Raw genomic sequence first — 26,830 nt, 5'->3', positions numbered from 1 at the left:
GAATTGGAAGCACTGTGGAAGTGACTTGGGAACTTGGTGCACTTGACAGCTTAAAGACCTGATCAAGTCAAGCAGTGTTTTGCTTCAGTTTGGAAATAGTTTGCTAGCTCCTCTCTGCAGTGCAAGAGCCAGGGCGCACAGGGCTTTGTGTTGCAGCTAGGGAGAACGAACTGGTTCCACCTGGTGTGTTCCATTTCATCAGGAACGTGTTTGTTATTCACTGCTAGCAGCAAACACCCCCTGCTCCCAGCAGCCTGCTCGTGCACTTCACCAGGTGCCCAGCAGTGCAGAATGAGGTGCTTGGCCTGTGTGTGCGGGGCTTCAATTCTGGTGCAGCTACTCAATGGCATTTTTCTTCTGCTCCTATTTGTATTGGGGTGGGTGGGAGTAAAACGATGAGTGAGAACGTGGATCATTCTAGAAGACACAAAGAGAAGGCCTTTGTCGTACAGTGTTCTGCTTTTCTGTGGGTGCTTCCTCTGGATCCAGCTGGAACGTGGCCTTGGGCTCCCCATGCAGCCACGCTGATCTGTGTCACCGTGCTGCTGCTGGCAGTATTGCATGGAGTTGTTTGGTTGGACAAAATGGCTTAATGGAAGCAGATGTTAACAGGCTGCTGTTGGTGGAAAAAAAAGAAACATCCCGATGGCTTTTTTGTTTTGTTTTGTGAACTTCTTATTTCTGTTCAAAACTTCAGACCTGTGGGGATCTTGGGCGTTTGAAGAATGGAAATGTTTGAAGAAAGCACGATTTATAGTGAAATCCTACTTCTGGTTGTGCTGGATGTTAACATGAGGGTTTTTAATCTTTCCAGATTCAGTTTATGTAACTTTTAGCTGGAAGAGAAAAGAACGTTTCCAAATAGATGTGCTCACCAGTAAGCCCCCACTTCCAGGAAAAACAAACAACTTCAGTCTGTCAAGCTCTCCTCTTCCACTGAACGACGCAGTGAAATGAAGACCAATGAAGGAACCTGGGACAACTCCATAGGAAAGCATCAGCATCCGAGGCAAAGCCGAGGCTTGCCACGAGTCGAGGCTGAGATCCTGGTTTTGTCCTGGTGACCAACAGGTCGATCCTTGCAGCTTCTGATAATACCCGTAATCATAACGTACAAAGAGAAGCCTGTGTTCTGGAAATTGAATTGGCGTTTGGAAGTGCAGCGCGGGGCGGAGACGAGTCCTTTACCGTAACGTGAAACAAGACTGTGGGGAGGGAGGGCCCAGTCCTAACTCTAATTCTGCAGTTACCTTTTCTTCAGTCCTCACAAACGTAGGCACAGCAGTAATGGAAATTAACTTTTTTAAGAAATTATATATTCAGTTTGCAGTAGACATTCCTTATGTATTATTGTTTGTATTTATTTATGATTATCAATTTAACATTAATATTGTATCAAAAAAACTCCTTATGAAAATGAGTATGGATGTATACAGTATGTCTGATTTTTATCCACAAAGAATGAATCTGATTCAGAATGCTTTTCAGCTGACATACAGAGCACTAAATATTTTAAAGGTCTGAATCTAATGAGTTCTCAGCATATATGGGAATTAGGGAGGAGCTGTAAAATGCATTAATCCTTATAGTCAATTCTGTGCCTAGGATTTTGCAAGGGAACAGTTAACTGACTAGAAGAAGCACTACATTTTTAATTCAGCATTAGTGCGTTGGGAAGGAACTTTCTTGCTTTGTGCTTGGCATGTCATTATTTTTACATTTGACATTATAAGGCCTTTCCAAAATGAATGTGAGGAATTGCTTTCACTTTAAGACTTTCCTTCTCTGTAAAAATTGAGGTGTTGCGTGTCGGGGTGGGGGGAAGCCTTTTCGTTTGGAGAGTGCCATGTTTCTGCCACACACCTTTTCAGAGCAAAAAGGGGAAGCAGCCTCCTGACAGACATGGAGTTAAAATTTAGTTAATGAAGAATTTAAGTAGCGCTGTTGATCGGTGCTTTGTGTAAATACATCATAACTTCTGGGTAGAGAGGGGCCTTCAGAAGGATAGTCAGTGATATGAAAGCAATTCTGTACATGAGTTAAGCATACTTGCTGCATTGTCTCTGCAGATTCTATTTTTGTTTAAAATATTAAAATGTACGTTAGCAAAAATGGGTGGATTTTCAAATAAAATGCAGCTTCCACAGAATTTTGTTACGGTATGAACGTCTGAGGTGCTTTTCTTTTGCTGCTTGAAAATGTGCACTGATAATTGCATTGTTTACTTAATAAAATACCAAATGTATTTGATATGTGCATACTGTATTGCAGGAGGAGGATGGCAGTGGTTCTCATCTGTTCTGTTGGGTCTGTTGGCTGAGGTAGATCTGCTTTCATAGTTCTTGGGTCTCTGATCCCTCTGGAGATCCCGTGTGGGGCTGTGGACCCGAGGTTGGAAATGGTGCTGGTTTTGCTCTGCTGTGGGGATGATGTCCTGCTAACCTTTCCTGTTGACTCATAGTGGCTGTTAGTGAGCACAGATGGTGTCCAGGTTGCACCTTCCTGATGGAGGCTTTGCTACTAAACGTTGCTTACAGTTCACTCTTCAGGAACAACTAAACTGGAGTGACAGATCTGATTGTTTTTCCCATTTAACTTGGCCAAGATGAATGTTTGCTTTCAGTGTTGCTGGAGTTACTGCAGGCTTTGTCCCGATGCCTCTTGAACACTGAGAGGCACGGGGCATCCACCACCTCTCTGAACAGCCTGCTGCAGGGTTTGGCACTCTCACCCCTTTTGGTCACATGCAGTGAATTGATGCTGGCAGTACCTCAGGAAACTTCTACTTGTACGTGACTGTGACATCAGCTGCTCTATCCAAAGCAGTCTGGGCTTCTAGCTGCCAAACAGCACCTCAGCAAGGAGCAGCTGGTGAAAACCCGCATCTCCTGTTGAATGAGAAGTACATGTCTTCAGAGCTGGTCGAAATGTTAGAGAGATGTAAATGAATTGCGGTTTGAAGGCCGTGATGTGATTGAGATCAAGATTGTGGCAGAAAAAATGAGAACGAGGTGCAAAAGCACTGTGAGAGATGGTAAATGCTGATGGGACGGGAGGCTGACAAGATAATGTGATGGGTAGTGGGGAAATGTGCTGACTGCAGAAGAATCAATGTTAATAAGATCATATGTAAATAAGAGCTTTCTCCTTGGTCTGCTGGCACTCTTCTGACTTGACCTTTGTAGCTTTTGCATGCTGCAGGGGGAGAGCAGAAACAGCCCTGACATCTTCCACTGAACTTGCCAAGCGAGGAAATGCTGTGAATTCCTGATGAAACATCTGATGTTGTCTTGTGTAAAAGCTGAGTTAGAAGGGAATGTGTGATGTCCTGGCTTGGGCAGGAGTGAGGGGAGAGCCCCATACAGCTGTTCTGAAGCTGTACTGTACTGCCAACCCTCCCTGCCTGAGAAAACGCTCCATTCATTTCACCTGGGGGAGGTGACTTACTCAAGGTAACAAATCAGGCTATGACTTAGATAACACATTTCTTGTTTTTCTTGCTTCTCTGTTGACGAAATTTCCTGAAGCTAAGATTGGGAAGCCTTGGAACAGCCAGGCAACTTCATTAGAAGTTGTGGAAGCTGATAATGCCAATGAAAATGTGTTGAATGCAAGCAATATTTGTAGTTCTGTGGTTGCAGTGTATGAGAACAGAGGTTTTATCTTTATGGTGTAGATCTCTGCTTCATTCACAGTGTGTCTGCTGGATTTCCCCATGCCAGCTACAGCAATTGCTCCAGTATTGCTTTTGCCAAAAAGCATGATTGGATACAATTGCAGCTGCTGGCTGCCCTGCAGTCATTAGAAGTGAAGAAAAGGTGAGCACCCTGCCGAATCCCAGTTTCCCAGGGCTCAGGGGAGCTGCTCTGTGGGTCAGCTGTAGGAACACTTGCTGGTCTCCTGCAGCACGTGCTGTCCCAGAACACAGTGCCTGACACACACTGCAGAGCACGAGCTCTGGAACACGGAGTTACAAAGAAACATCTGTACTCACACAGTGGATTCAAAACCCAAAGTCTTTTTCAAAGGACCACTCAGCACTGAACCATCAGAGGCTTATGATGCTAATGCCATTAGTTGCTCTTGCCTGTCACTGTAGTGTAACTTTTCAGTCCATTAGCTTCTGCCTTGACCTTATTCTGGCAAGCTCCTTTTAGCCCACAGAAGCAGTGTGTGCAAAGCCCTTTCTCCCAGAAAGCAAACAAATGAGAAGAGTGCTGCAGAGCAAGTCCTCTGCCCTCTTTTCTCAATATGTGCAGGTCTGCACCTGCAGAGAGATCACTGTTACATAACCTCGCTGCATCAAAGGCTGCAAGCCTCCCAACAACCCAGGGGAGAGCTCTTGCTTACACAGCCAGACTACAGAGCTGTGTAATCCAGTTGCTTTCCCCTGTAGGGAAGTTGCTCAGAGAGGGTTCAACCCAGCATGAACACTGGTAAGCAGTATACAGCACTGTGTTTTGCTTTTTTAGGCAGGTAGTGGATTTAGCTCCAGCTCATTTACCACATGCTCACGTGCAGCTTGGGCTGTGCCTGTGTTTCTTTGACTTAACTTTGAATTTCCAGTGAACACTTGGAAGGTTTTTCCTGTTAAAACTACACTGTGTTTTTAGTTGTGTGCCAGCTAAAAACAAGTTCAGCTGAACAGAGGTTTTGCTTTTGTTACCATTGTGGGGCACGTGGATGCTTTTCTGCATCTTGTAGCCCAGTGAGCGTCCTACGCTTGTCTTGGGCAGCAGAATCACAGTAAAACAAAAACTATCTGAGTGATGGGAATTTAAAGGTGATCGCACTGCCAAAGGATACTGATCTCTGCTGGCCCATGGTTCACCAAGTGTTGATCAACTCTCCCAGGTCCATTTCTCAGCACAGCTTTCCAGCCATTCTGCCCTAAGCCTGTAGCATTGCCTGGGATTGCTGTGGTCAGTGTAGCACTTCGTCTTACTGAGCTTCATTCCATTGGCCTCAGCCCAGTGATCCAGCCTGCCCAGGTCCATCTGTAGGCCCTTCTTATACCCAGGCAGATCAACATTTCTTCCCAGCTCGGTGTCATCTGCAAACCTACCCAGGATGCGCTCAATTCCCTCATCAAGGTCCTCAATAAAGAAGAGGACAGGCCTCAGCACTGACACCTGGGGTTCACCAGCTGGGTGTAACTCTGTTCACTATTGGGGCCCAGCCCTTCAGGCAGTTCTTTACCCAGCAAAGAGCACAGCAGCCCAAGCCCTGGGGTTGCCACCTTCTCCAGCAGAATGCTGTGTGACACAGAGTCAAAGGCTTTGCTGAAGTCTGGGTAGACAATGTTGACACCTTTTCCTCATCCGCCAGTTGAATCACCTGATCCCAGAAGGAGATCAGGGTGGGCAGGCAGGACCTGCCTTGCATGCACCCATGCTGGCTGGGCCTCATCGCCTGGCTGTCCTGACCTGCTGTATGATCTCACTCAATGATCTGTAAATGCTCTTTTGCTAAAAGCCTAGCTGTTTCCTATGGAAAAGCCTCACAGGCTTTAAATGCAAAGCCTATAGAAATCAAGGGAATGTGAGACACTTCACTGAAGATGCTTGCATCTGGCTTTGCAGGCTGCTTGTGGTTTATGCCCTAATTAACATGTTTCAGATTTCTTTTTAGCTCCCTCTCACCCACACAGGCACTTATGGTTAAAACCTAAGCAGTGATTTCAAGATGCAAAGTTATTTTTTCTGAGGTACAACTTGATGTTGTCTTGCAGAGTGCAGTGGATTATGGACAGAAGCACAGAGGTGAGCCCTGCATTAATGTAAATGCCCTCTGGGGAGCGGTGGGAAGAAGGCAAGGCCTTTCTTTAACAGCAAAGCTGTTCAACATAAGCCATATTCTAATTCCGTGACGGAACGAAAAGCCAGACTAACCACTGAGCAGAACTAATCTCTCTTTCAAGTAAGCTGTCTCCTACAGCTTGCACTTCAATCAAAGAAAACCTCTGCAGCCAAAGGGAGCCTTCTGTTGGGCTGAAAACATGAGCACCTTGCAAGCATGGATCCACGTTCTCTGGCTACATGAATATTAGGGGTCACCTCAGTCTTTGCAGTAACTCGGTTACAGCAGAGGCGTCCAAACTCATCTACATGTTCACTCTGCAACCCAAGGGAGATTCAGCCTGAGATGAATGAAGGCTCCTGTGTTTCTGTGCTTCTTTGAGAGCCAGGTTTCTGAGGAGCTGGTAGTCAGTTCCAAGCACCTTCGGCTCAAGGAGACACCTGCTGGGTGTAAAGGAAAGGATGAAAAATGGTTGCACTGAAGCACGGGATTAAAGTGAGACACTGCAATGCTGTTTGCCCTGTGGGGAAGTCAGTGCATCGTGTCTAGGACACACAGAACAGGGAAAAATTCAGTGAATCAGTGTGCCAAGATACATTTAACAAACACCAGGCACACAACAAAGATGAAGGCTTGCACAATGAACTTGGCTAATTAAAAGAAAATGATTTTATGCTGTTTTTCAAAATTTTTTAATTAATTGTCAATAATTGTAAGATGGTTAAGTAGAATTTTTGATGCAGACAGATAAAATGATTCAGACATTCAATTTCTAACAATATTTGAATTCTGCTTGGCTAACCTGGATTCTCATTTAGCAAAGTATTATACGTCCCATACTTGATGGCAATCTGCATTCAGTGTCTGCTCAGGGTGCATCCCACATTTGACAGGCTGCAAGCAGGGGCCACGAAAGCTAAGTAGTAACTCAGATCATTTCTTAGCTATGCCTGCAGCTGCTTGGATTGAGAAGCCCAAGGCATGCACAAGACTCTCCTCTGTATCTAAGGAAAGCAGCTCTCCACGTGCCTCGAATTAAACTTCAACATGTAGATGATTCAGGCTTTCAAAAATAGTTCCACAAAGTGCATTCATTCCTTGAAGGACAGAGCAAATCTTTAATGAACCAAGAATGTTACATTTCTGTGTTAACAACCCAGCTTGTTTTTTTTTAACCAAGCTTTTCTTCAGATAAGGCCTTGATCATCTGAGGTGTGATGTGCCTGTCAGATCCACCAATATAGTCACCTTCTGGGGGGCTCTTGCTTGGTGTTTCTTCTGGCTCTTTATGAATAGGCATGGCTCTTCCAACCACACAGATTGGTTTTGATACCAGAGGACCCAATTTTAAGTATTCCTTAAGAAAAAAGAATATTATTATTTTGCAATTACATTATATTTAGAAGAGACAGTTTTTCAGATAAGTAGCATGTTTCCTATGAAAATCAACTGTCAAGGCGTTGTCCTGGGGTTGTTGTGTTCAGTAATTTCAGTGTTGATGGATGAAGCTACAAGGCAGTTAACCTTAGGAGATTGCAGCCCTGCTGCCCAGTTTTCCTGCAGGTTTTCAACAATAACTTTCTCTGCAGACCAAACTGTGCTCCCACACTTAGTTCTGTACAAAGGGTTAAACTAATCCAACAGCTCATTACTGCCAGAGGCAAGAGGTCCGAATCCAGCTGTGTGCTTCCACCACATTTATTCTGGCTCTGGTCTTCTCCAGACCTCTGAGTCAGTGTGGTTGAGTAACACAACAGAAAACACTTGAGGAGATAAAAAAATAGGCTTTTCTGCTGGGTTAGTGAGTGAATCAGCTGTAGAAAAGGCTGATGTGCACCAGAATTGCCCAGATGCAGGAACAGGACCACAGAGCCAAGGTCAGAGAGAAGGAAGAAGGAACCCTGCAGTGGCAGAAGCCAGTGCTCCACCCTGAAATACACAGTGTCAGTAAAGACTCAAATACTCGAACTCATACCTGGAAATCTCTTTCAACTTCAAACAAGCTATTAAGAATGGGAGTCAATGACATTTCCTGCAGCTCTTCATCACGGTCCCGTGATTTCTCAATCTCTGTTTCACACTGAATCTTTGGAAAGGACTTCTTTTTCTGACAGGAGACTGTGTCTCTCCCGAGGCTTTCCTCTCCATCAGTCTTTGCTTTTTTGAAGACAAAAATGATGTGTGTAGTTGTTAAAACTTTATGAAGATCACAATTAGTTGTCAGTAGCAGCACTGCTTATAATCTTTAACGTGGCTTGACAGTGTGATGTAATAAATAGCTATAACCACAAATACAAAATAGGAAATACAGCAGAAATAGTTACTTCTCTGTATGCATCTCCATATGTTCCTGATACACAGCTATTCTTCTTACAATTTCCCTTCATAGCTCAGATTTGCAGCTGACCAACTCTCAGGATGACAGTTCTTGACACGGAATGACAAATGACATGTAGGTCTGTGACAGTGACATGATCCCAGCTCCTCCACCAAGTACTGTGAGCATACAGCACAGGTAGCAGCGCTGAGCCTGTCACAGCAAACAGGCATCTAATCCACACCTACCAGCCAGCTCCGAGCCCAATACATCTTACCAAGATTTGAAGGTCAGGCTGAGCTCTGTGCAGCTTCACCTGCTCTTGCTAGGGAATAGTTTCCAATAGCTCCATGAGCTGAATGAGCGCAAGGTGCATGTGGGCATCATGTGAAAGCAGTGTGTCCTCCCCAGGACGAGATACGATAATGAAGTTACAACGATATGGATCAGTAAAGAGCTGATTAAGATATGAACCACATCTTTGTAAAAGATGGCTGATTCCATTAGCCAAGCTCCTGGCTAGCTCTATGAGTAATGACATTCAACAGTCTAAACACTGATTTCAGTTTTAGAACTATGTTACCGATTGTGTTGTCTCTTCCTAATCCAAGCTACATTTTATCATTACTGTGGTGGATTCATTTAAGTGGGAAATCACAGGCAGTTTGGAGAAACCATAAGAAATAAGCTTTTAAATGTCCAGTGACTTATCAGTTCTTATAAGCTGCTGGCATGTGTGTTACCTGAATACTCTCTATGCTCTACTGCTTTACTTTCATCCTGGAGAGATTCATCTTGCAAGCCAGCTGCCTGAGTAAGAAATAAACGCCTATGAAAGTAAAAGGGGAAAAAAAAAAGTGAAACTCACATTAGAAGTCTGAATTCTCTCTAAATCCCTTGGTGCAGTGCCTTGGGGTGAGAGGACAGTGCCCTTTCTGATCAAGCACAAACGCAATGGCTTAAAAATGCAATGGAGGCAGCCAGGTAGCTTAGCAGCTAATGCTGCTCATTGTTTGTTCTCAGTGCTTTAACTTCAGTTGTGTCCATGAGACTAAAAGAAAACAAATGTTACAGTCTCCAGTCAGTCCAAGACTGGAACCGCAGCTGGCAGCTCCTTCTTAAAAGCAGTGCAGAGTTGAGAGGAGAGAAAAATGTTCACTTCTGACTTAAGACGTCAAACTTTTTTGTGCAGTAGGACTGAAATTCCCGAGCTGGGAGTAGAAAATGAAGAGGGGCCATTCCTGTTATCACACTGTGCTTTGCATACTATTAGCAAGGACATTTTGAGGGTAAGTTCATTGCTCCGTAGGGAACAAGGTCAGTGGTTTATGTATAAAGTAAAGTAATACTACAGACACATCTATAGAGAAACTCACTCCAAGGCTTCTTCCTTACTGCTGCCCAGTGCTTCTTGCAATCTATTTCACTTTGCAAGATTGCAAAGCCTCACATACTTGCATATTAATCCTTTAACATTTTACCAGCAATAAAAGAAAAAGCCATCACTTGCACTTGGTCTGAGAACCCGGGTCTGAGACAGTGACAACAGAAAGAAACTATTTCAAGCCCTAACTGTACCTCCATTAGGAGAAAGTAATAACCTGCAAAGACCCAGCCATAGTCAAATATTTCAGCTTCTTCCCTGAATTTTGGTATTTAGAAGGTTACAAGTTCACTGTTATCCTTTAGAGATGCAAGTCCCACACACAGTCAAATCCAGGTACCACACAACTAGAAAAACTACATTGCTTTCATTGCTGGAAAGCCCAAATAGAGGTAGGCCTTGTTTTTAAAAAGTGATAATGACTTCTGAGTCTGAAGGCATCATTTTACCTGGGTACTCTCAGGTTCTGAATTTTGTTATCCATCAGTTTTCTTACTAAACCAATATTTTCTTCTTCCAGGAGCTGAACAGAGGCTTTCAGATCTCTCACTTCCTTTCGGTACAGTTTAACCTTTAGACAATTAAATAATAGTAAATAAAAACAAAACAATGAAAGGTAATTTCAGGTAGTTACTAGGAAAGCTTTCCAGTCAGGGTACAGACTGTCTCAGCAGCACATGCTTAGGAAGAAAGCAGCTGTGTCAGCAACACTATGCACTGGGTGCGGACCCATTTTCAGGCAAAAGAAAGGTCTCTGGTTCTTCTACATCAGAACCCTTTGCAGACACACATGTGGGCAATGCAACCCTGCTAGCAGAACCTTCTCACGTGGCCAAATTGTTCTGGGAGAAACAAACTTTGGATTTGTCTCTTTTTTTCAATTTCACAGCAGAACTCGGAGAGAGAAAAGCATTCTTTGCAGAGGGAAATTCAGGCCCTTGCTCAGCAAGTGTTCCTTTCCCAATTCCCATTCACACATAAAACTTTCTCACCCAGAATTAGTGATGCTTTCTGTCCAGGTTAGCCACTGTATGGACTAAACCCCAGGTGCTACTTCCTTTTGTTTAATAATCATCCCATGCTCAATGAAGTTACATTAACTGCAGAATACCAGCTGTTCAGTTCCCACAATTTCTCGCAATTTACCTGAAGTCCAAGCAACTTCTTTCCTCCTTCACTGGGAAGCAAAGTGTTTAATGGGGTGGATACCTTCTCCAAAGCCATGCATGCACATGTATAAAAGCAGGATTTAGTAACCTGAATACTTCTTTTCTCACCTAGGCCTAATTCACACCGCTATAATCATCCAAATTTGCAGTGAAAAGCCACTTCCCATTTCTTCTAGCAATTAAAAAAGGTGAAACTGGCAGGACATTAAGCAGTAGCAGGATGTGGCTTGGCACAACGAGGTGATACAGCTTTGTGTCAGCTTGGTGCAACATACTAATGATGGAAAAATGTGACCGTGTTCTCCAAATTCATTCCCCTTTAGAGGCAGCTATGCTATGTGTGTGTTGGTAACTCTGTTTTCAGTTCAGGAAAAAAAAAGATGCTGCCTTTTTAAATTGTGAACACTGACAAAACAAATTTTTGTTTTAAATCCCCAAAAGAAAATACTGAAAGGGTCTGCCACCTACATATAGCCATCAGCCTTCAAGAAAACATTTGATTTGTATAGGGAAAGCAAAAGAATGAGTGAATTCCAAGGATTGGAAAAGCTACTGGTAAACATTGTTTGCCACAATAATTCAGAGCAGTAACTCATGGGAAACCAAGAACAAAAGAAAATAACTCATAACACAGAAAACTCCTGTTTGAGAGGGAAGAAACCCACAGCCCTCAAGACTGAGCAGAGAGCCTGCCAGGACAGGAGAACACTCTAAAGTGGACCTCTGCTGTTACACTGCCTAATATTGTGTAATATTGTGAGACAGAGAAAAGGGAATGGAATTCTCCAGCAGTACATGCTCAGTCAGTGGTGGAACATAAATTCAAGCTCCCGTTTGCTTATACAGATTAAAACATTCATTCCCTTCTGCTGACAACTACCTCATTGCCACAAAGACTGTGGCTTGGACACCCTCCTTGGAAAGCTAAAGGTGTGAGCTCAGAGCTTGTTAATTCGAAGAAGGAAGGCCGTGTCCTTGCATATTGGCCAGTGCCTTAAACCAGCAGGTACAAAGAACCCCTGCCAGATGTGTTGATTTGGTACTGAAAAAGAATAAGTTCACTCATTAAGTTCCAAACAAGTTTTTCTCCACTCTAAATAGTGAGTTGCAAAAATGGGAAAGGGCATTTCGTCCCTCCAATCTCTTGCTTTGGTTTTGACTGCAGTGAGGAATCTGCACTGGAACAAACACAATCAAACTTTCACCGCGGAAAAATCAGTGTCATGGATTTGGCTTACAAAAAGATTTTCCTTGACAGTAAAAGTTACATATATCTAATATGTAGCTCTAAATTGCCATGAAAGAACAGTATAAACGTACCAAGTAATAAACTATAGCTATGTGCAATTTGCATCTTCCTCTCCTCAGGGTCCTCAGCTCCAGGGTTTCTTTATTACCTCCCATTTAGAGCTGCCTGAAGGCCCTTTTCCCAAAGTGGTTTTTTTTCCGTGCTCTAAAAGTGCTCAGAGTATTTGTGTCCCTGGACACAATTACCATTGTACGCCTCTGTATTTCAAACCTGAGCTGCTCTGATAAACTGAAAACAAGTGATCCTCTTACCTCTTCCTTTAGCCACTCATTCTCTTCAATTTCTCTGCAGCTGCTTTTGTCTAAGTATCTTACAGCGTTCTGAGAAAACACAATTTAATATCATCTCCTCTGAAGGCAGGACTTTGACAGCGCTGTACAGTAAAAGGAACCTTCTGCTGTTCAGCAGGAAATAATTAAGAAACATCATCACAACAGGCTGTAACATCCCCTGAGGGATTACAAGCAGATTTAGCCCACAAGGCCAGCTGTTTCTTCTCCATCATCCAGCCCTGTTTACATGACAAGCAATTTACTAATATTTTATAGTTTTCTATATTTGAATTAGGAGAATTTCTTTTTTCTCCATCAGTTTCTGCCCAGTTCCCACTACTGGTCAAGACTTCCTGTTTTCAAGCTGTCAAACCTTTGGCTGTTACAACAAGACAAGTAAAATCACAGCTGAGACAGCACTAATCTGACAAGTGACATAAACGTGTAGAGATCTGTGCTAACGAGCCACTGGTACAACTGAATTATTGATGTCAGTAAGAGGAAAGAAACAACAGGGAGGGCTGGTGCTGCTGTACCTCACCACAAGCACACAGGACTGGCTTCTCACACTGCATGTTTTTTGGTGTCTCTGCAAGCAGAAGCAATGTGTTCATGAACAAGTAATACCTCTGCCTCGTGCCCTGATTTCCCATACCTGCTCTTGTAAAATGCCCTCAGAGCTGCTCGTTGTTTGATGTAAATATGGTACACGGGTGTGACAACAAGCAATGCCATATGCAGTAAGAGCACTAACAGGTCATTTTGCTCTCAATTTGTCAGAAAAGTTCCACATCTTAATTCCAATTGAAATAATAACTTATGCAGAGTGCATAAATTAGAACTATAACACAGTTAGCATTCTGGGAAAAAAAAGAAGGAATACCTCTGGGGCCTGTTCCTTATTTTTCTTCATGTACATCTCAACCAGAGCAGCATTTTCTTCTTTCACTGCTTTCAGAGCATTTCTGTAATATTCTTCAAAGCAAGAAAGAAAACCAGAAATCATAACCTGACAACAATGTTGTTCCTAAACAGGAACTTATCAGCCAACACACACATTGAATCCCATCCTGTGGAGCAGCTGACTTGTCCATAGAAGACATCCTTCCAAATCCAAAGAGCAGTATTAAGCACAAAGCTAGAAAGCTGAAGTAGCTTGCACTTCTCTGTTGGCAACAACAGCAGCTCCTAAACCGAGTAATTCTCTAGTAAGATATTTTTTATCTTAATGTTAAATTTTCTCTCTCGATAGCAGAGCTCCTGGAATGACCCACAGGACATCTTGAGAAAACTTAGTTTTTACATATAGAAGCACAGCAGGTCATCTCACACACTTGGATTAGTGCAGCATTTTTTTTCAGTTACCATCCTACAGAGCCTAATAAATCTTCTGACCTACCCATGTCTTCCAGGGGGTTCTAATTTGACAAAAGAAAAAAAAAAAGGGAATGTAGCAATTGCCTCAAATATTTGCTCTCATCATTACTTGTGCTCCTTATTTAGAATGTCTTACACTGAATTGAATTTGTTTGACTCTGAGTTCTAGATACCCCCTGTTTAATTATTTGGTCCTTCCCTTCAGTTGTTTTTGTGCTATTCTAAATAGCCCCCTGCTGCTTTGTTTTTTCTGCTTGTGGAAGAATTAATGAGATTGCAGCAAATTTGTTTGAAGAAAGGCATTTCACCTTTGTTCCAGAAGCTTAAAATTCTGCCTAGCTCTGTGCTTGTGTTGCAGACACTCCACTTACTGCTGACTTGGCTTTCAGTGTGTCTGGACATGGACCCATTGTGAAATCAAAAGCAGTCAAATAGGAAAGGTGCATTAGTTGTGCATTAGTTCCTAATTTAACACTGTGGAAGCTGTCTGCTGTAATCAATCCACCACCTGGACTTGGCAGGAAGAACTAGAAGTACTTACATGCAATATTTGAATCACCTTTTCATTGTTTCAGACATGTGAACGATCTGAGATGCTTTGGGACAATAAGAGGAGGAATTGTTCAGACACACTCACTCCTTCTGTGGAGCCTATTTCCCCCATGCCTCACTGTAAGAGTTTTTCCTCCAGACCTCATGTAAGTGTAAGGCTTTCTTTTGCTTCCTCTGCCCTCCAGTAATTCTCTTTACAATGCCATCTCCAGACCACATGAATGATGCCAGTGTCAGGCCCTGCAGAGGTAACTACAGAGGCAGAAAGCACTCTACCTATATTTATACCCTAAGCCTGCTACAGATTTGAGAATTGAACAAGCCCGATTTGCTGCAGCATCACACTGAATGTTTGCTAGCTGTATTTTTTTAGGCTAGGAAACAGTACTCCCCATCAAACACGTTTGATTTTTGGAAGCTGAGTAAAACAGTATGCTAACATTCATTACAGCATCATTTTTCTGTATGCTAATTAGGCAACTGCTATACGTATCTCTGTCACAGTCCCTCAATAAATATTTCTGTTCATCAGGAGTTTTTGGCTCTATATCCTGTGATATGCAGGAGGCCAGACTGAATGTTCCTATGGGTTCATTTTGGCATTCTATATAAGAGCCTATTCTCTTTTTCATTTCATATATCAGCAGCTGTACAGCAAAGTTTTCATTTGATTGAGAAGAGGGAAAACACACAATAAAAAATATCAGCCTCTCCTTGAATACAAACCTTGATCTCTGAGAAGCTATTTGGCAATGCAGAAAACATAATGCAGATCTTAATCGTGGTAAAATATGTTTCAAGAGACAAAAAGATAGCAGGCTGGCTCTTGTCCCCAGTAGCTGATGCCTGGTAATGGTTGGCACAGAATATACAGACTGTTAGAGTGTCACTGCCTGTTACTAGCAGCTGTTGGCTGTGGCCATGCATACTGAGAGGGTCATAAAGGAAGAAAATCAGGACATCCTTCTCCTGTTAGCAGCATGGGTTACACACCAGCAAAATATTTAAATGATTTTAAAATAGAGCAGTAATAAAAAAATCTAACGGCTTTATAAAGCACTCAGCACCAGAATATACAAGCTCTTAAATAATTGCACTGTTGTGTCAATATTGAAACAGTTGCCAGGATCTGTGTATGTCTGCTGGCAGTTTGGCCTCAGCATGAGATTAGCAAATGGAGGCACAGCTCAAACCACTGCCCGTACAGCTCCCTCCAGTCCTGAATTTCAATCATAATCTAATTAGTTCATGCAAGTAATACCAAAGAATTCAGAAGGTTTTCATTACACTAGGTGTAAACTGACCTGAAGACCTCTCAAAGTCATCTTTGACTTCCTTGATGTCTCTTTTCAGATTCTTAATCTTGTTGGCATCCATCCTACTTCCTACATTTTTGTAGTCCAACCAATAATCCCTCTCACTCTGCCTTACTGAAAGTCGTTGGTCAGTTTCTTCTGTTTGGAAGAGCAGGTCTATAAAAATAAGAACATTGGAAGACAAGTTCACCAGTTTCTTGAGCTGATATTCTGTAATTCTTTTGACTTCATTGATTTCTTTAATGAAGGCACTTTCACTGGGACTGGGGAATAGGGGGGAGATTCTTCTACATTACAGCTCTTTATAACATGATGGTCTCACATAGCACCAAGGGCCAGCATCACTGCTGAAAAAACACTGATCCTCTTCTGCCAAGGAGACAACAATTCTCACTGAAGTGTAACTGAAGACACATCTGACTTCACTCCCACTGAGAATCACAGGGATGGCAACCACATCTTTCAGCAACCACAAGCAGTCCTTCTTGCTGCCATCAATATTCATTTTTCAGTCTTCCAGTGGAGCCAGTGCAAAGGGCTTTCATGAATTTCAATTTAATGGAAAATATGAAGTGTCTGTGCTTGCACAGTAACACACCTCACAAGAAGTCTAATATACTAGGTTTGTTTCTACAAAAGACTCACTCCCATTGATTCTTAATTCAGGTTAATGAGCAGATTTTCTTACAAGTCCTTCACAATTGAATTTTAGGGAGGAAAGGTTTTATTGCTGTTTTACTGCTGTTTATTAACAGAATCTATTTAAAATGCAAAATCTGTGTAATTCCGATAGTGTAAACTGCAAACCACTCTTCCACAACTCATAATTTACCTTTTAGAATTTGCTCTTTGTCCTTGGCATATTGCCATTTGTCTTTCAGTGACTCTTCCACATCATCCCTAGTTACAACCTCCTTTGCATCTTTTTCTTGCTCCTTTTCCTCTATTCTTCTTAGTATACGCCTGATGTGTGCCTGCTGTTCCTCCTTCAGGTTGTCATTCTACAGGAGTTGGAAAGACGTATGTAGAAATGTTTTCAAATTTGCTTTCAAAGTTACCAAGTAAAGCAGTGAAGAAATGTTGGACCTGTACCAGTGCAGGATGGACTGCAAGAACGCTCAGCAAAAATGTATTCTTCTTGTTTGTAAAGCACAGAGGGGAGAATCTGCAAGTTTCAGAAGTTTCTCTGATTTGAAGATGTCTACCCCAAGGAAATGAGAAACAAATGGCTGCCTGAATATACTTGGTGCTGCACATGAATAGTCCTCCATTGCCTAGAAAGAAAGCTTTTTGTGGATCAATTTAATAACAGTTTATATGCATGAGTTAATTACTTCAATATTCTTAATGAGAATTTAATGCCTTCGTGTAGAAACATCATCAGACAATTGAGTTACTTGCATGTAATCACAACAGAGTCTTATCTGATCTAGAGCTGGAGTCCTACATACAGATTCCACAACTGTGATTACATCCTCTTGACCATGACCCTGTCAAGAGACACTAAAAGTATTTGAAATTGTTGACTGTATATTTTCTCCCAAAGGACAGCATAAAGGAGCGAACAATCGTAACAGCCAAACCAATTACAATGCAGTAAAGAGTCTCAAACATTCCCCACTTCTGAAAGGATTAACTCTGAACCAGTCAAAAGCAGTAAGATGGGAGCCCAAAGAGCTCAATAAATAGCACTTCAAGCATGCCCTGAAGTGTCTTGTATAGTCTAAAGTTTGAAGAAGTCCTTGAGAGACCATGAACTAGCTGCAAGTTGAGTGAATAACCACAGGAGCCTACAAATGTCTGCAGAGAAAAGAGCTAAATCCACTCCCACTGATAGTGAAGGATTCGTGTTACACAAGAAATATACAACCCAGGTTTCAAGACTGAAAGGAACACCAAGGAAAACGAAATAGGTATTTTAAAAGTCAGTGGGAATAGCAGGCATTGGAAGAACAGAGAACGTTTGTGTCAATGTTTCACTGCTATGGGAAGTTTAAGGACTTTTGAGAGATTTCAATTCCTTTCGTGTGGTGAATGTAGATATACCTACCTTCAGAGCTCGCTGCTCTCAGTTCTCAGATGCCATATTGGACTGCTGTGTCTAAGTGTCACTCAGGATAAATACTTAGTGAATTAATGAGGATCTCACTTGCACTGAAAATCACCCTCATTGAACTCACTTTAATTTATTCCTGTGTCCAAATTGGCATCTCTACTCCTGCAGTTTTTTTTGTTTTTTTTTTTGCATGGTTGCATTTAGGACAGCTATGCTTTATAACTCCTGAGCATATAAAGAGATTCATTAACTTCACTTTCATTGACTGCAAGAGATTCACTGCAATGGCTACTTGTAGCAAATGTAATATTTAGATTTAAAAAATAAAACTGAATGTGTGAGTTAAAATATGTGTGAGTGTGAAATGTGTCGGGAGAAAAAAATGTGATAAGAAAAAGATGTATGGTCACTTACTCTTTCATTGTATTCTTTGTTCTTTTTTTCCACTTGTTTCAAATCAAACAAAACCTTATCAATTGCTGCTTCTTTTCTTTCAATTCTGAAGAGAAAGAGTAAAGAAAGAAATCCTTACAAAAAGAGGAGAGAAGGGAATGTTAAGCTAGATTAGACACAAACTCCACTTACACGTATTTCTTTTGTATCACACTGATTCAATAATTCAGGTAAATACTGATGTCTGCTCACTGCACAGAAAACAAAAGATTTCCCACGTGGATGTGGACCTTCACATCAGTCTGGATCTCTTGCTCATTCTGAGAAAGGGACTCCCTGGCTAAAATGTTCCTTTGGCTACTCCAGTGGCTACCAGATAGGAAGAAGTTCTTCTCCTTTTGGGCTGTGGATTAGCTGACCTTTTTGCAAAGATCGCTTTTAAGACAAGACAGTTTCTGCTCCAGAAATATTTTTTACTCACCACTCACTGTAGAAGAAGCCTAGGCAGTTCTTTCAGAGGTACGCCAGATAAATCTCAAACTATCATATTAATACGTTTTTTTAAAAGAAGATGCCTTTTTTCTTTTTTTCCTAAGTTTGGATCACACAGGAATTGAGAAATGTACATTGGAGATGTGTAGATTTATATGCTCTTCTGTCAGAGTGCTCCACAGTATTCTCAAGTTTTCCAGTAGGCACAAAGATATGAGACTTGATGGTCTCATAATGTATTACTTATTAGATAAAGGTGACAGCTTGGCTCCGTGCTGTGGCCTCCTAAATAACAAACTCACTACAAACAGCAGTCATCCTTCAGTGTGCAAATGAAGCTGGAAAGAAAGTTAAATACACACGATGTGGTGGCAAAGTCACAAAGAGGAATGTGAAAGAAATACACTTGTATTATTACACTGCTTTCCACAATAAAGTGGCACAGACAAATTATAAATTTCAGAGAGAGTGAAGGAATAAGAGAGAGAAAGAGAACAAAAGAGGAGAGGGAGGAAAGAAACAGGATGAAAACTTTCTTCCTCTTTTCCTCTACTACTGCTTTAGAAGCTAAACATGGTGTGCCTGCACAGCACACATTTCAGTGGAAGACTTCAGATAAATGAGTTGTTTGCTTTGATGTCCAAATATGCACAACAACAAATTTATCAGAAACCTATTTTTCCCTTCAGTCTACTACTATACTGTGCTTATTTCTTAGCAAAATAGATTTATTTGTTTTCTTTCTGGATAGTATTTATTTGTGATACAGCTCTGCTAACCTTGGTCTGTTTCACTATGGAAATTTGCACTCTGTTCTTTGTAAATTCAAATGGAAAATTCCACATCAACCCTGTAAACTCCTGCAGGTGTCACCACAACAGCAGCATAAGGTTGTTCTTTGCTTTGCCCAACCTCTGCTACTCTTTAAGGCCAGAATTTTTAACTGAGAAACTATTGGATGTAGGTTATATCACTTTCCTTTGTGTTCCACTCTCAGCTGCACTAACAGAACCAACTGGAGCTCGAGGTTCTGGCTGTTTACCTCTGTGAACACCGGGGAATTCTGGAAATTACAATCAAATGTGATCTTGTGATCTCAGAGCAAGCAGATCAAATATCTGCTATTAACAGACAAAAAAGTTTTTACTGTCTAATAAAACTAATTGTCCTAAGTTACAACCTAATGATATAAACTTTTTTCTGGCAGTCAGAGTAGTTTTGTAGTTTAAAAAGTTTAAAAGTTTAAAAAGTTTAAAAAGTGTGTATTTCTAAAATAGCCTTGAAAGCTCAAAACAAGAGCACAAAAGAATGGTGTGCAATCACAACCCTCCATATGGTTTGGTTTGGGCTCTGAATTGGATACTTTGCTGTCTGCTTTATTCACTCATATACTCACTCATCTACTCTAGGTGAGTGAAAAGATAAATATATTGAACTCACTGAAATTCTAGCAGGGCTTCCAGGAAAGCTGATTCTTCTGCACTTTGCTCTTCTTGTTTCACCTTCTTCTCTTCCATGCTTTTTGATGTACTTCTGCTGGATATTAGATCTAAAAAGGAGAGGGCAAAGCAGAAAGGAAGAACAAAATGAGGAATGAATGATCCTCAAATCATGATACGTTCACCAGACTTTGTCACTTATAACAAGTTCGTAACAGCTCTGATACAAATGAGGTGCTCTACTGACAGCAGTAACCCATGGCAAGACTCAGGGCCACGTTCTGACACCCTGAAGTGTTGTCCTGAATAAATATATGTTTGTGAGCAGGGCCCTCTATCACTAGTTACTTCTTGCATCCCTTACTGTGGGTTGCTTTACATTTTTTGCAAATCAAACAAGCAGTTGTTCTTCTTACAGTCCTTTGTTTGTTTGTCAGGCTTGTTTTATTATCAAGTTCACTTGTTAATATGCATCTCTTTCCTTCTCCTTCTGTTCTCCTAGCACTATGAATATTTGCCATTCACTGCAACTCTGATATCAGTTTTCATTGTCAAAGCTGGAACAAAACCACTCTCTGAAGGGCTATCTGTGTCAGCAGTATTCCCCGGGCATGTTGTCACAGCTACCAGCCTCAGAATTCAACTGACAATGAACAGTTCTGTAATGAAACTGGTAGCATATATTATTTAAAATAAAATAGTCACAAGAAAATAGCACTTATGAAGGAAGATTGCTCACTTTTGGTAGCCACATCATCAAATGTCAAATACGTTAAATATCAAAGGAAGTTTTAAACTTGGTGATTAAAAACACAGTACACAACCTGTTTCCATTTTCAGCTTGTTTTTCTGTTCAACTTCTGAACACCCATTTATCACTCTAATAGCTAAGTTTGCAACAAAGCAGTTCTGTGACTAAACGTGCAGCAGGCTGGATGCTCTTCCTGTTAAAACGAGGACAGTAAAGGGGGCAAACAAATAATGGAAAGCAACATAGTAACCAAATTGACCAAAATTCAAGGGAATGGAACCCAACTATTGACACATGCGCTCTAATCCACACACTGGCAGATGCCTTCTTGATCTTTCACCCTACCCTGAAGCAAGGCAATGTGAACTTTCTGTAACCAAAATTACTTTTTACCCTGGATGAGCACACGATGCCTGGTGATGAAACAAGTGAATGTGCTGAGAACAGCCACTCTGCTGCAGAAAGGCAGGTAAAAAAATGCTCACTCTGCAAGGTGAGAGGAAGAATAGCCACACCTTGGTCAACCTTGGAGCTCCTTAGAGCTTGGAATATCTTCATGTTTTATCCAGAAACTTACCCCCAGCCTATTGGAAAACTACTTGTACAGATCCCGTCTGCTCTGCTGCTGAAAACATGGACTCTTGGAGTCAATTGCCTACAGCTGTCAATCACAGTCTTTGCAACAGTCAAATACTGAAGTCACAAACAGAGCCAATTCCACTCACAGAAATGTGGAAAATTCTAACCCCTGCCAGCTGCACCTTGAAACTCCCAAAGAGTTCCAGGTCAGTTTTAACGGTTGCTACAGGTGAGTAAAATGTTTCTGTTGTTAAGTCTCATTACGATCATGCCTGTGTGACAGCATCACCATGACTGCTGTAAAACTTATTAACATTATCCATCCAATAAAAAATCCTGCTCTATGTGAGCAGCTGCTCGAGTCTGATGCCTTATAATTCTGTAATACTCATGTGTAATCTTTACAGATACTAATTCACATTAAGCTTCCATTCACTTAATAACAATACTTTCTATGAAAGCTTTAAAAACTGTGAACACTCTGAGTGTTAAGGAGACCAAGTGAATTAAGAAAAAAATGGCAATGAGACAGAGTGAGGTACTTCACTCCAGATCAAATCCACAAGCGCAGCACGCCATCCTCTCCAGTGCAGAATTAACTGAGTGTTATTGATTCCACTTCCAGCACTCAGTTTGCTGGTTTTCCTCAGAACCTGAAGATCGCTGTAGCAGTCTTTAACTTCTTTTTTGTAATTGATCTCTGTTTAAAATGATCTCTGCTACTAAACGGATAATCAATTTTCCTCCTTAAAGTTGGATACAAACTGAAACAACATTTTAAGCAGCAGTATTTTCCGAAGGCTTGTTTTTTGAAACTCAAGTCTCAGGTGAGATCTAATGATATATTTATGAACTTCCTCCTGTGCAGGGTGCAGCAAACAAGCCTCCAAGCTGTACAGTAAGGTAAACAGCATACTGCAATGACAGATTTCCTCTGTTTTGCAAACAAGAGAAAACACACACAGAAGAGATAAGGAAACATATTTAGGGATTGAGAACATATTAAACCTGCAGGAAACCATTTGTAGAGGATAAAATCTATTTTTCTCCTCTCAAACAAGTTAATCATAAGGCTGAACTCCTAACAGAATCCCACTATCATTACCATTAATTTTCAATTAATGACTAATACTGCCACTTTATTCTTAGAATCAAGCAACTCCCATATATTCCAGCCCAGGCACTGTGACTTCCAGATACTGCAGTGATCACCTATATGGTAGCCCTACCAGTGACACAGACTTATCATAGAATCATTTGAGATGGAAGGGACCTGTAAAAGTCATCAGGTTCAACTTCCCTGCAATGAACAGCTCGATAAGGTTGCCCAGAGCCCCACACAGCCTGCCCTTGATTGCATCCAAGGATGGGTCAATCAATTAACTGGGTAACCTGTTCCAGTACCTCACCACCCTACTGCAACAAACTTTTTCCTTATACCCAGTCTAGATCTCTGCTCTTTGAGTTTGAAACTATTTCCCCTTGTCCTGCTACAACAGACTCTTCTAAAGAGCGTACCCACTTCCTTCTTATAGCCCCCCTTCAGATACTGAAAGGCCACTCTCAGGTCTCCCCAGAGCATTCTCTTCTCCAGGCTCAACAACCCCAGCTCTCTCAGCCTATACCTGTAGGGGACGCATTCCATCCCTTGGATTTTTTTTCTCTTTGCTTTACCAGCAGTCTCCATGAACAATTATCACTGTCATACCCTCTCCAATCTCCAAACCACACAAACAATTCCTTGTGCTCTCAGTCCCTTACTGTGTTCTGTGTGCACTCCCTGCCAGCCCCTGCATCACCAGGCATCCTAATGGAGGCCTGAGCCAACTTGCCCCCAGCAACCAGACTGCACTGCCTGCCATACACATACAGATTCATAGAAACATTAAGGTTGAAAACGACCTCTAAGATCGTCTAGACAAACTGTAGCCCCACCATGCCGACTAAACCATGTCCTCAAAGCCACATCTACAGAGTTCTTTAATGCCTGCAGGCTTTAATGCACTGCAGGACAGCGACTCCACCAACTCCCTGGGCATCCTGTGCCAACGCATTATCACTCTTTCTGCGATGAATTTTTTCCTAATAACCAACTTGAACCTCTCCTGGCACAACTTGAGGCCATTCCCCCTCATCCAATTGCTGTTACCTGGGAACACAGGCCGATCCCCCCCCCCCCCCACCACACACACATAGCTTCCATTCAGGGACTCATAGAGAGCCTCCTCTTCTCCAGACTGAACAATCCCAGTTCCAGTTGCCCCTCGTAAGATCTGTGCTCCAAACTGCCCCTCCACACCGTCCCCTAATGCCTCTGACCACCCCCCCCACCTCCCCACATCCATATCACCAACCCCAAGGCCTAAACGACCAACCCTCCCCCACCCCCCCGGCCCGGGCACCCAGCCGCCACCCTTGTCTCGGCAGCACCCACACAACGCTGTTGCCCCTCGCCCCGCCGCTCCCGGCCCTACGAGCTCTGTCAGCTCCCAGGCCGCTCCCAGGGCCGCGCCGCCTCCAGGGCAACCAGAGCTCCCTGCCCGCTGTGCGCTTCGAGGAACAATGGCGCCTCCTGGCGGCGCCTCGCGGAGCTGCGCCGGGGGGAAAGCCCGCCAAAATCCTCACAGGGATGGATGGATAGCCGCGCCTCGCAGCCCGTGATGGCGGAAGGCATTGAGGCAGCGGGCAGTCCTCCTGCCACAGGCAGGCCACCGAGGGCTGTCCTCGGCTTTCGAGGCGTCTTCATACTCCTGTAGCTGTGGGTGTGTGGTGAAATCACAGAATCACAGAATGGCCAGGGTTGGAAGGGACCTCAAGGATCATGAATCTCCAACCCCCTGCCACACGCAGGGCCACCAACCTCCACATTCAGTACCAGACCAGGCTGCCCAGGGCCCATCCAACCTGGCCTTGAACGCCTCCAGGGACGGGGCATCCACAGCCTCTCTGGGCAGCTGTTCCAGCACCTCACCACTCTCATAATAAAGAACTTAATCATCACGCAGCACTTGAAGCTTTGTGTCTTCTCCTGGATTGGGCGTTTGAGAGCAGCACTTCATTACAGCTCAGACTTAATGTTTTCGTTTGTGGCAGCAAAACTTATGTTTATCTCAGAGCAAAAGAACAGGAAATCTATCAGGCCATCTCGCACACCTGACCTTTAAAGATATCTATTTTATAACCACTATTATCAAGACAATCTCTTCCTTAGAATCACAGAATCATTCAGGCTGGAGAAGACTTCTAAGACCATCTAGTCCAGCCATCCACCTACCACCAGTATTGCCCGTAACCATGTCCCTAAGTACTACACCTGCCCTTTCATTAAGCACCTCCAGGATGGTGACCCCCACTGCCATGGGCAGCCCATCCAGTGCTTGACCACTCTGAGAAGAAATTCTTCCAAATAGAGCACCATATATAGGCAATTTACCCACACTATTCCTTTCCTTTTACAGTTTACACTTAGAGCATACATTTTATTGTTATATTTGAAAGGAATTTTAAAAGGACTTTCTAAAGATTTTGGAAGACTTAGTGTTTAAAGATGTGAAGAAAGGCCATCTGCTGAGAAGCTGATGGAGGCTTTGCCCTCCTCATGAGACAAGAATGAGCAAAGAGGTCAAAGGCAGTCCTTCCACACACGTATGCAGAATAGAAAGCCCCTCATTCAAGAGCACAGTTAGAAATGGGGTTTGATAGAAGGTAGGACTGTGCTCAGCAGTGCGGAGCACGGGCAGCCAAACACAACCACCAGCCCTGTTTCCACTTGATCATTCACTTTTATCCTCTTATCCCTTTGTTTTGTCACACTTATTCCTTTCCAAACCACTTTTCTCTCATTTTCCCTTAACTCTGTCTCCTGAATATCCCATTCTAAGTCTTGTGTAATCTGAATCTTCATGGTTTAGTAGCTTAGTGGTAGTAATGGTGATAAAAGGACAGTTGGACTAGATGATCTCGTAGGTCCTTTCCAACCTTGTGATTCTATGATTTTATGAAAATCATCTCTTAGATATAGAGAGAAAAGTGTTTTACCACATAGCCTCACTGTGCAGAAGGACTTATTTGAAAAAAACAACAGACTCTGGGGCCCAGGAGATGACTGCAGAGTACAAAGTGAGGGCTGTCCACACAATCATAGGATGGCTTATGTTGGAAGGGACCTTAAAGATCATAGAGCTCCAAGCCCCTGCTATGGACAGGGTTGCAACTCACCTCATCGGGCTCCCCAAGGCTCCATCCAACTTTGAACCTGCCAGTACCACACCATTTACCTGTGGATTTTTGTTTGTCTTCTAAAGATGCCATAACACTTTGTTACACTGCAATCAAAAACACACTTATGTCTTCTCACTGTGCTGAGAGCTTTATAATTCTGAGGCTATATAGGGAAGCAGGGTTGGCAGGACCTGTCATTCCAGCACTACTTTTTATCTTCTTGGTGCTACCTTGAGAGTGCTCAGGCTCAATTTATGTGAAAAACAGCCACACTTACACAAAAATCAGTCTTCAGATCAACTACAACAGTGCAGAGCAATTGTGGGGACAGGCTGTATGCTGGTTGCAGGCTCTTACCATCTTAAGTTACTGAGGAATCAGTCTGAGGGTCCTTTCACATCATTCAGGTATTTTCAATTTGCTCTTTACTGCAGACTGGTGACTGGGCTGAGCTAGGACAGCCCTTGCATCCATAATCCCATGGGTTTCCCCTGAATCTCCTTCAAGAACAAATCACTGAACTAGCTGTGAGAAGGAGAGAAGAAATATGTTAACAGACACGGCACAAACCCCGTACGTAGTTTTGCTGCTCCATAATCACAGCCAGTGGTCCTAACGATGCTGGGACCCACTGACACCTGGAGCATCCCAGCAGCAAGTAGCTGCTTTTCCCTAAGCCCTGGTTCAAAACTCCTTAATTAAAGAGGAAATTGTTTCGGGCGATGGGTGTAAGACCCATCAGTTCCGGCTCCATCCGGCAGGGGCCAGGCGTCACACGGCTGTCTGCTCTGAAAAGGCTCAGGATCACCGCTGCCTTCTTTTTTTCCACTTTGGGACTGCTGTGAGAGGGGAAAAAAAAGAGATATCGAACACAATATAAAAAATACATTCCGTGTGCCAAGAGTGTCAAAAGGGTCCCCATTTCTAATTAATGCACCAAGTTACATTAGCAGAAGGGCAGCCTGGATTTGAATACATACAGATTAGGACACTGCATTAAGCTGAATAAACAGGATGTATGGATAAGAGGCACTTGAATGAAAATTATTACAGGGAGTAACTGAGTTTTGTGCTTTAACAAGGCCTCCACTTCACTTGGATGCATGTTAATTGAAATGAAGCCCTGTTAAAATCCAGAACTTCGGCAGATAATGCATACAAAGCATTCTCTATTCTCTCTATTCCAGAGAGCTCCAGCTTCACAGAATAGTTTGAATTAGAAGGGATGTATAAAAGTAACCCAGTGCACCTCCCTTGCAATGCACAGGGACACATACAGCTGTCAGGTGTGCAGAACCCATCCAGGCTGACCTGCAGTGTCCCCGGGGACGGGGCACCACCACCTCGCTGGGCAACCTGCCCCAGTGCTGCTGAGGGAGAGGCACCGCTGGAACACAAATGGCA

General features: G+C 42.7%; 2 protein-coding genes across 6 annotated transcripts in view; one reads left to right on the top strand and one right to left on the bottom strand.

Moving 5' to 3' along the window:
- Nucleotides 1-2,250, top strand: part of PICALM (phosphatidylinositol binding clathrin assembly protein) — a 63,565-nt gene extending 61,315 nt beyond the window's left edge. For all 4 annotated transcript variants that reach the window (XM_048934217.1, XM_048934214.1, XM_048934215.1 and 1 more), the window contains one exon: nucleotides 815-2,250. Coding sequence is in view for 1 of the 4 variants with exons in the window: in XM_048934216.1 (XP_048790173.1) it covers nucleotides 815-829 (15 nt within the window). In the remaining 3 variants the exon portion in view is untranslated. The remainder of the gene's footprint in view (nucleotides 1-814) is intronic.
- A 4,217-nt stretch (nucleotides 2,251-6,467) lies between these two features.
- CCDC83 (coiled-coil domain containing 83) overlaps nucleotides 6,468-26,830 on the bottom strand; it is a 77,213-nt gene continuing 56,850 nt past the window's right edge. The window contains exons 2-12 of one of the 2 annotated variants that reach the window (XM_048940219.1): nucleotides 25,784-25,951; nucleotides 19,877-19,985; nucleotides 17,966-18,050; nucleotides 16,328-16,496; nucleotides 15,484-15,651; nucleotides 13,134-13,225; nucleotides 12,230-12,298; nucleotides 9,950-10,071; nucleotides 8,860-8,945; nucleotides 7,775-7,956; nucleotides 6,468-7,156 (exon numbers count right to left, since the gene is read on the bottom strand). In XM_048940219.1, coding sequence (XP_048796176.1) covers nucleotides 6,971-7,156; nucleotides 7,775-7,956; nucleotides 8,860-8,945; nucleotides 9,950-10,071; nucleotides 12,230-12,298; nucleotides 13,134-13,225; nucleotides 15,484-15,651; nucleotides 16,328-16,496; nucleotides 17,966-18,050; nucleotides 19,877-19,953 — 1,236 coding nt within the window. In that variant the 5' untranslated portion in view covers nucleotides 19,954-19,985; nucleotides 25,784-25,951 and the 3' untranslated portion in view covers nucleotides 6,468-6,970. Of the gene's footprint in view, nucleotides 7,157-7,774; nucleotides 7,957-8,859; nucleotides 8,946-9,949; nucleotides 10,072-12,229; nucleotides 12,299-13,133; nucleotides 13,226-15,483; nucleotides 15,652-16,327; nucleotides 16,497-17,965; nucleotides 18,051-19,876; nucleotides 19,986-23,639; nucleotides 23,737-25,783; nucleotides 25,952-26,830 lie in introns of those variants that run through there. The other variant, XM_048940226.1, reaches the window with a different exon arrangement.

This window comes from Lagopus muta, chromosome 1, assembly GCF_023343835.1.
Source record: "Lagopus muta isolate bLagMut1 chromosome 1, bLagMut1 primary, whole genome shotgun sequence".
Lineage (NCBI taxonomy): Eukaryota > Metazoa > Chordata > Aves > Galliformes > Phasianidae > Lagopus > Lagopus muta.
Note: the sequence above shows the minus strand (reverse complement) of the source record. Positions and strands in the feature narration are given on the sequence as shown.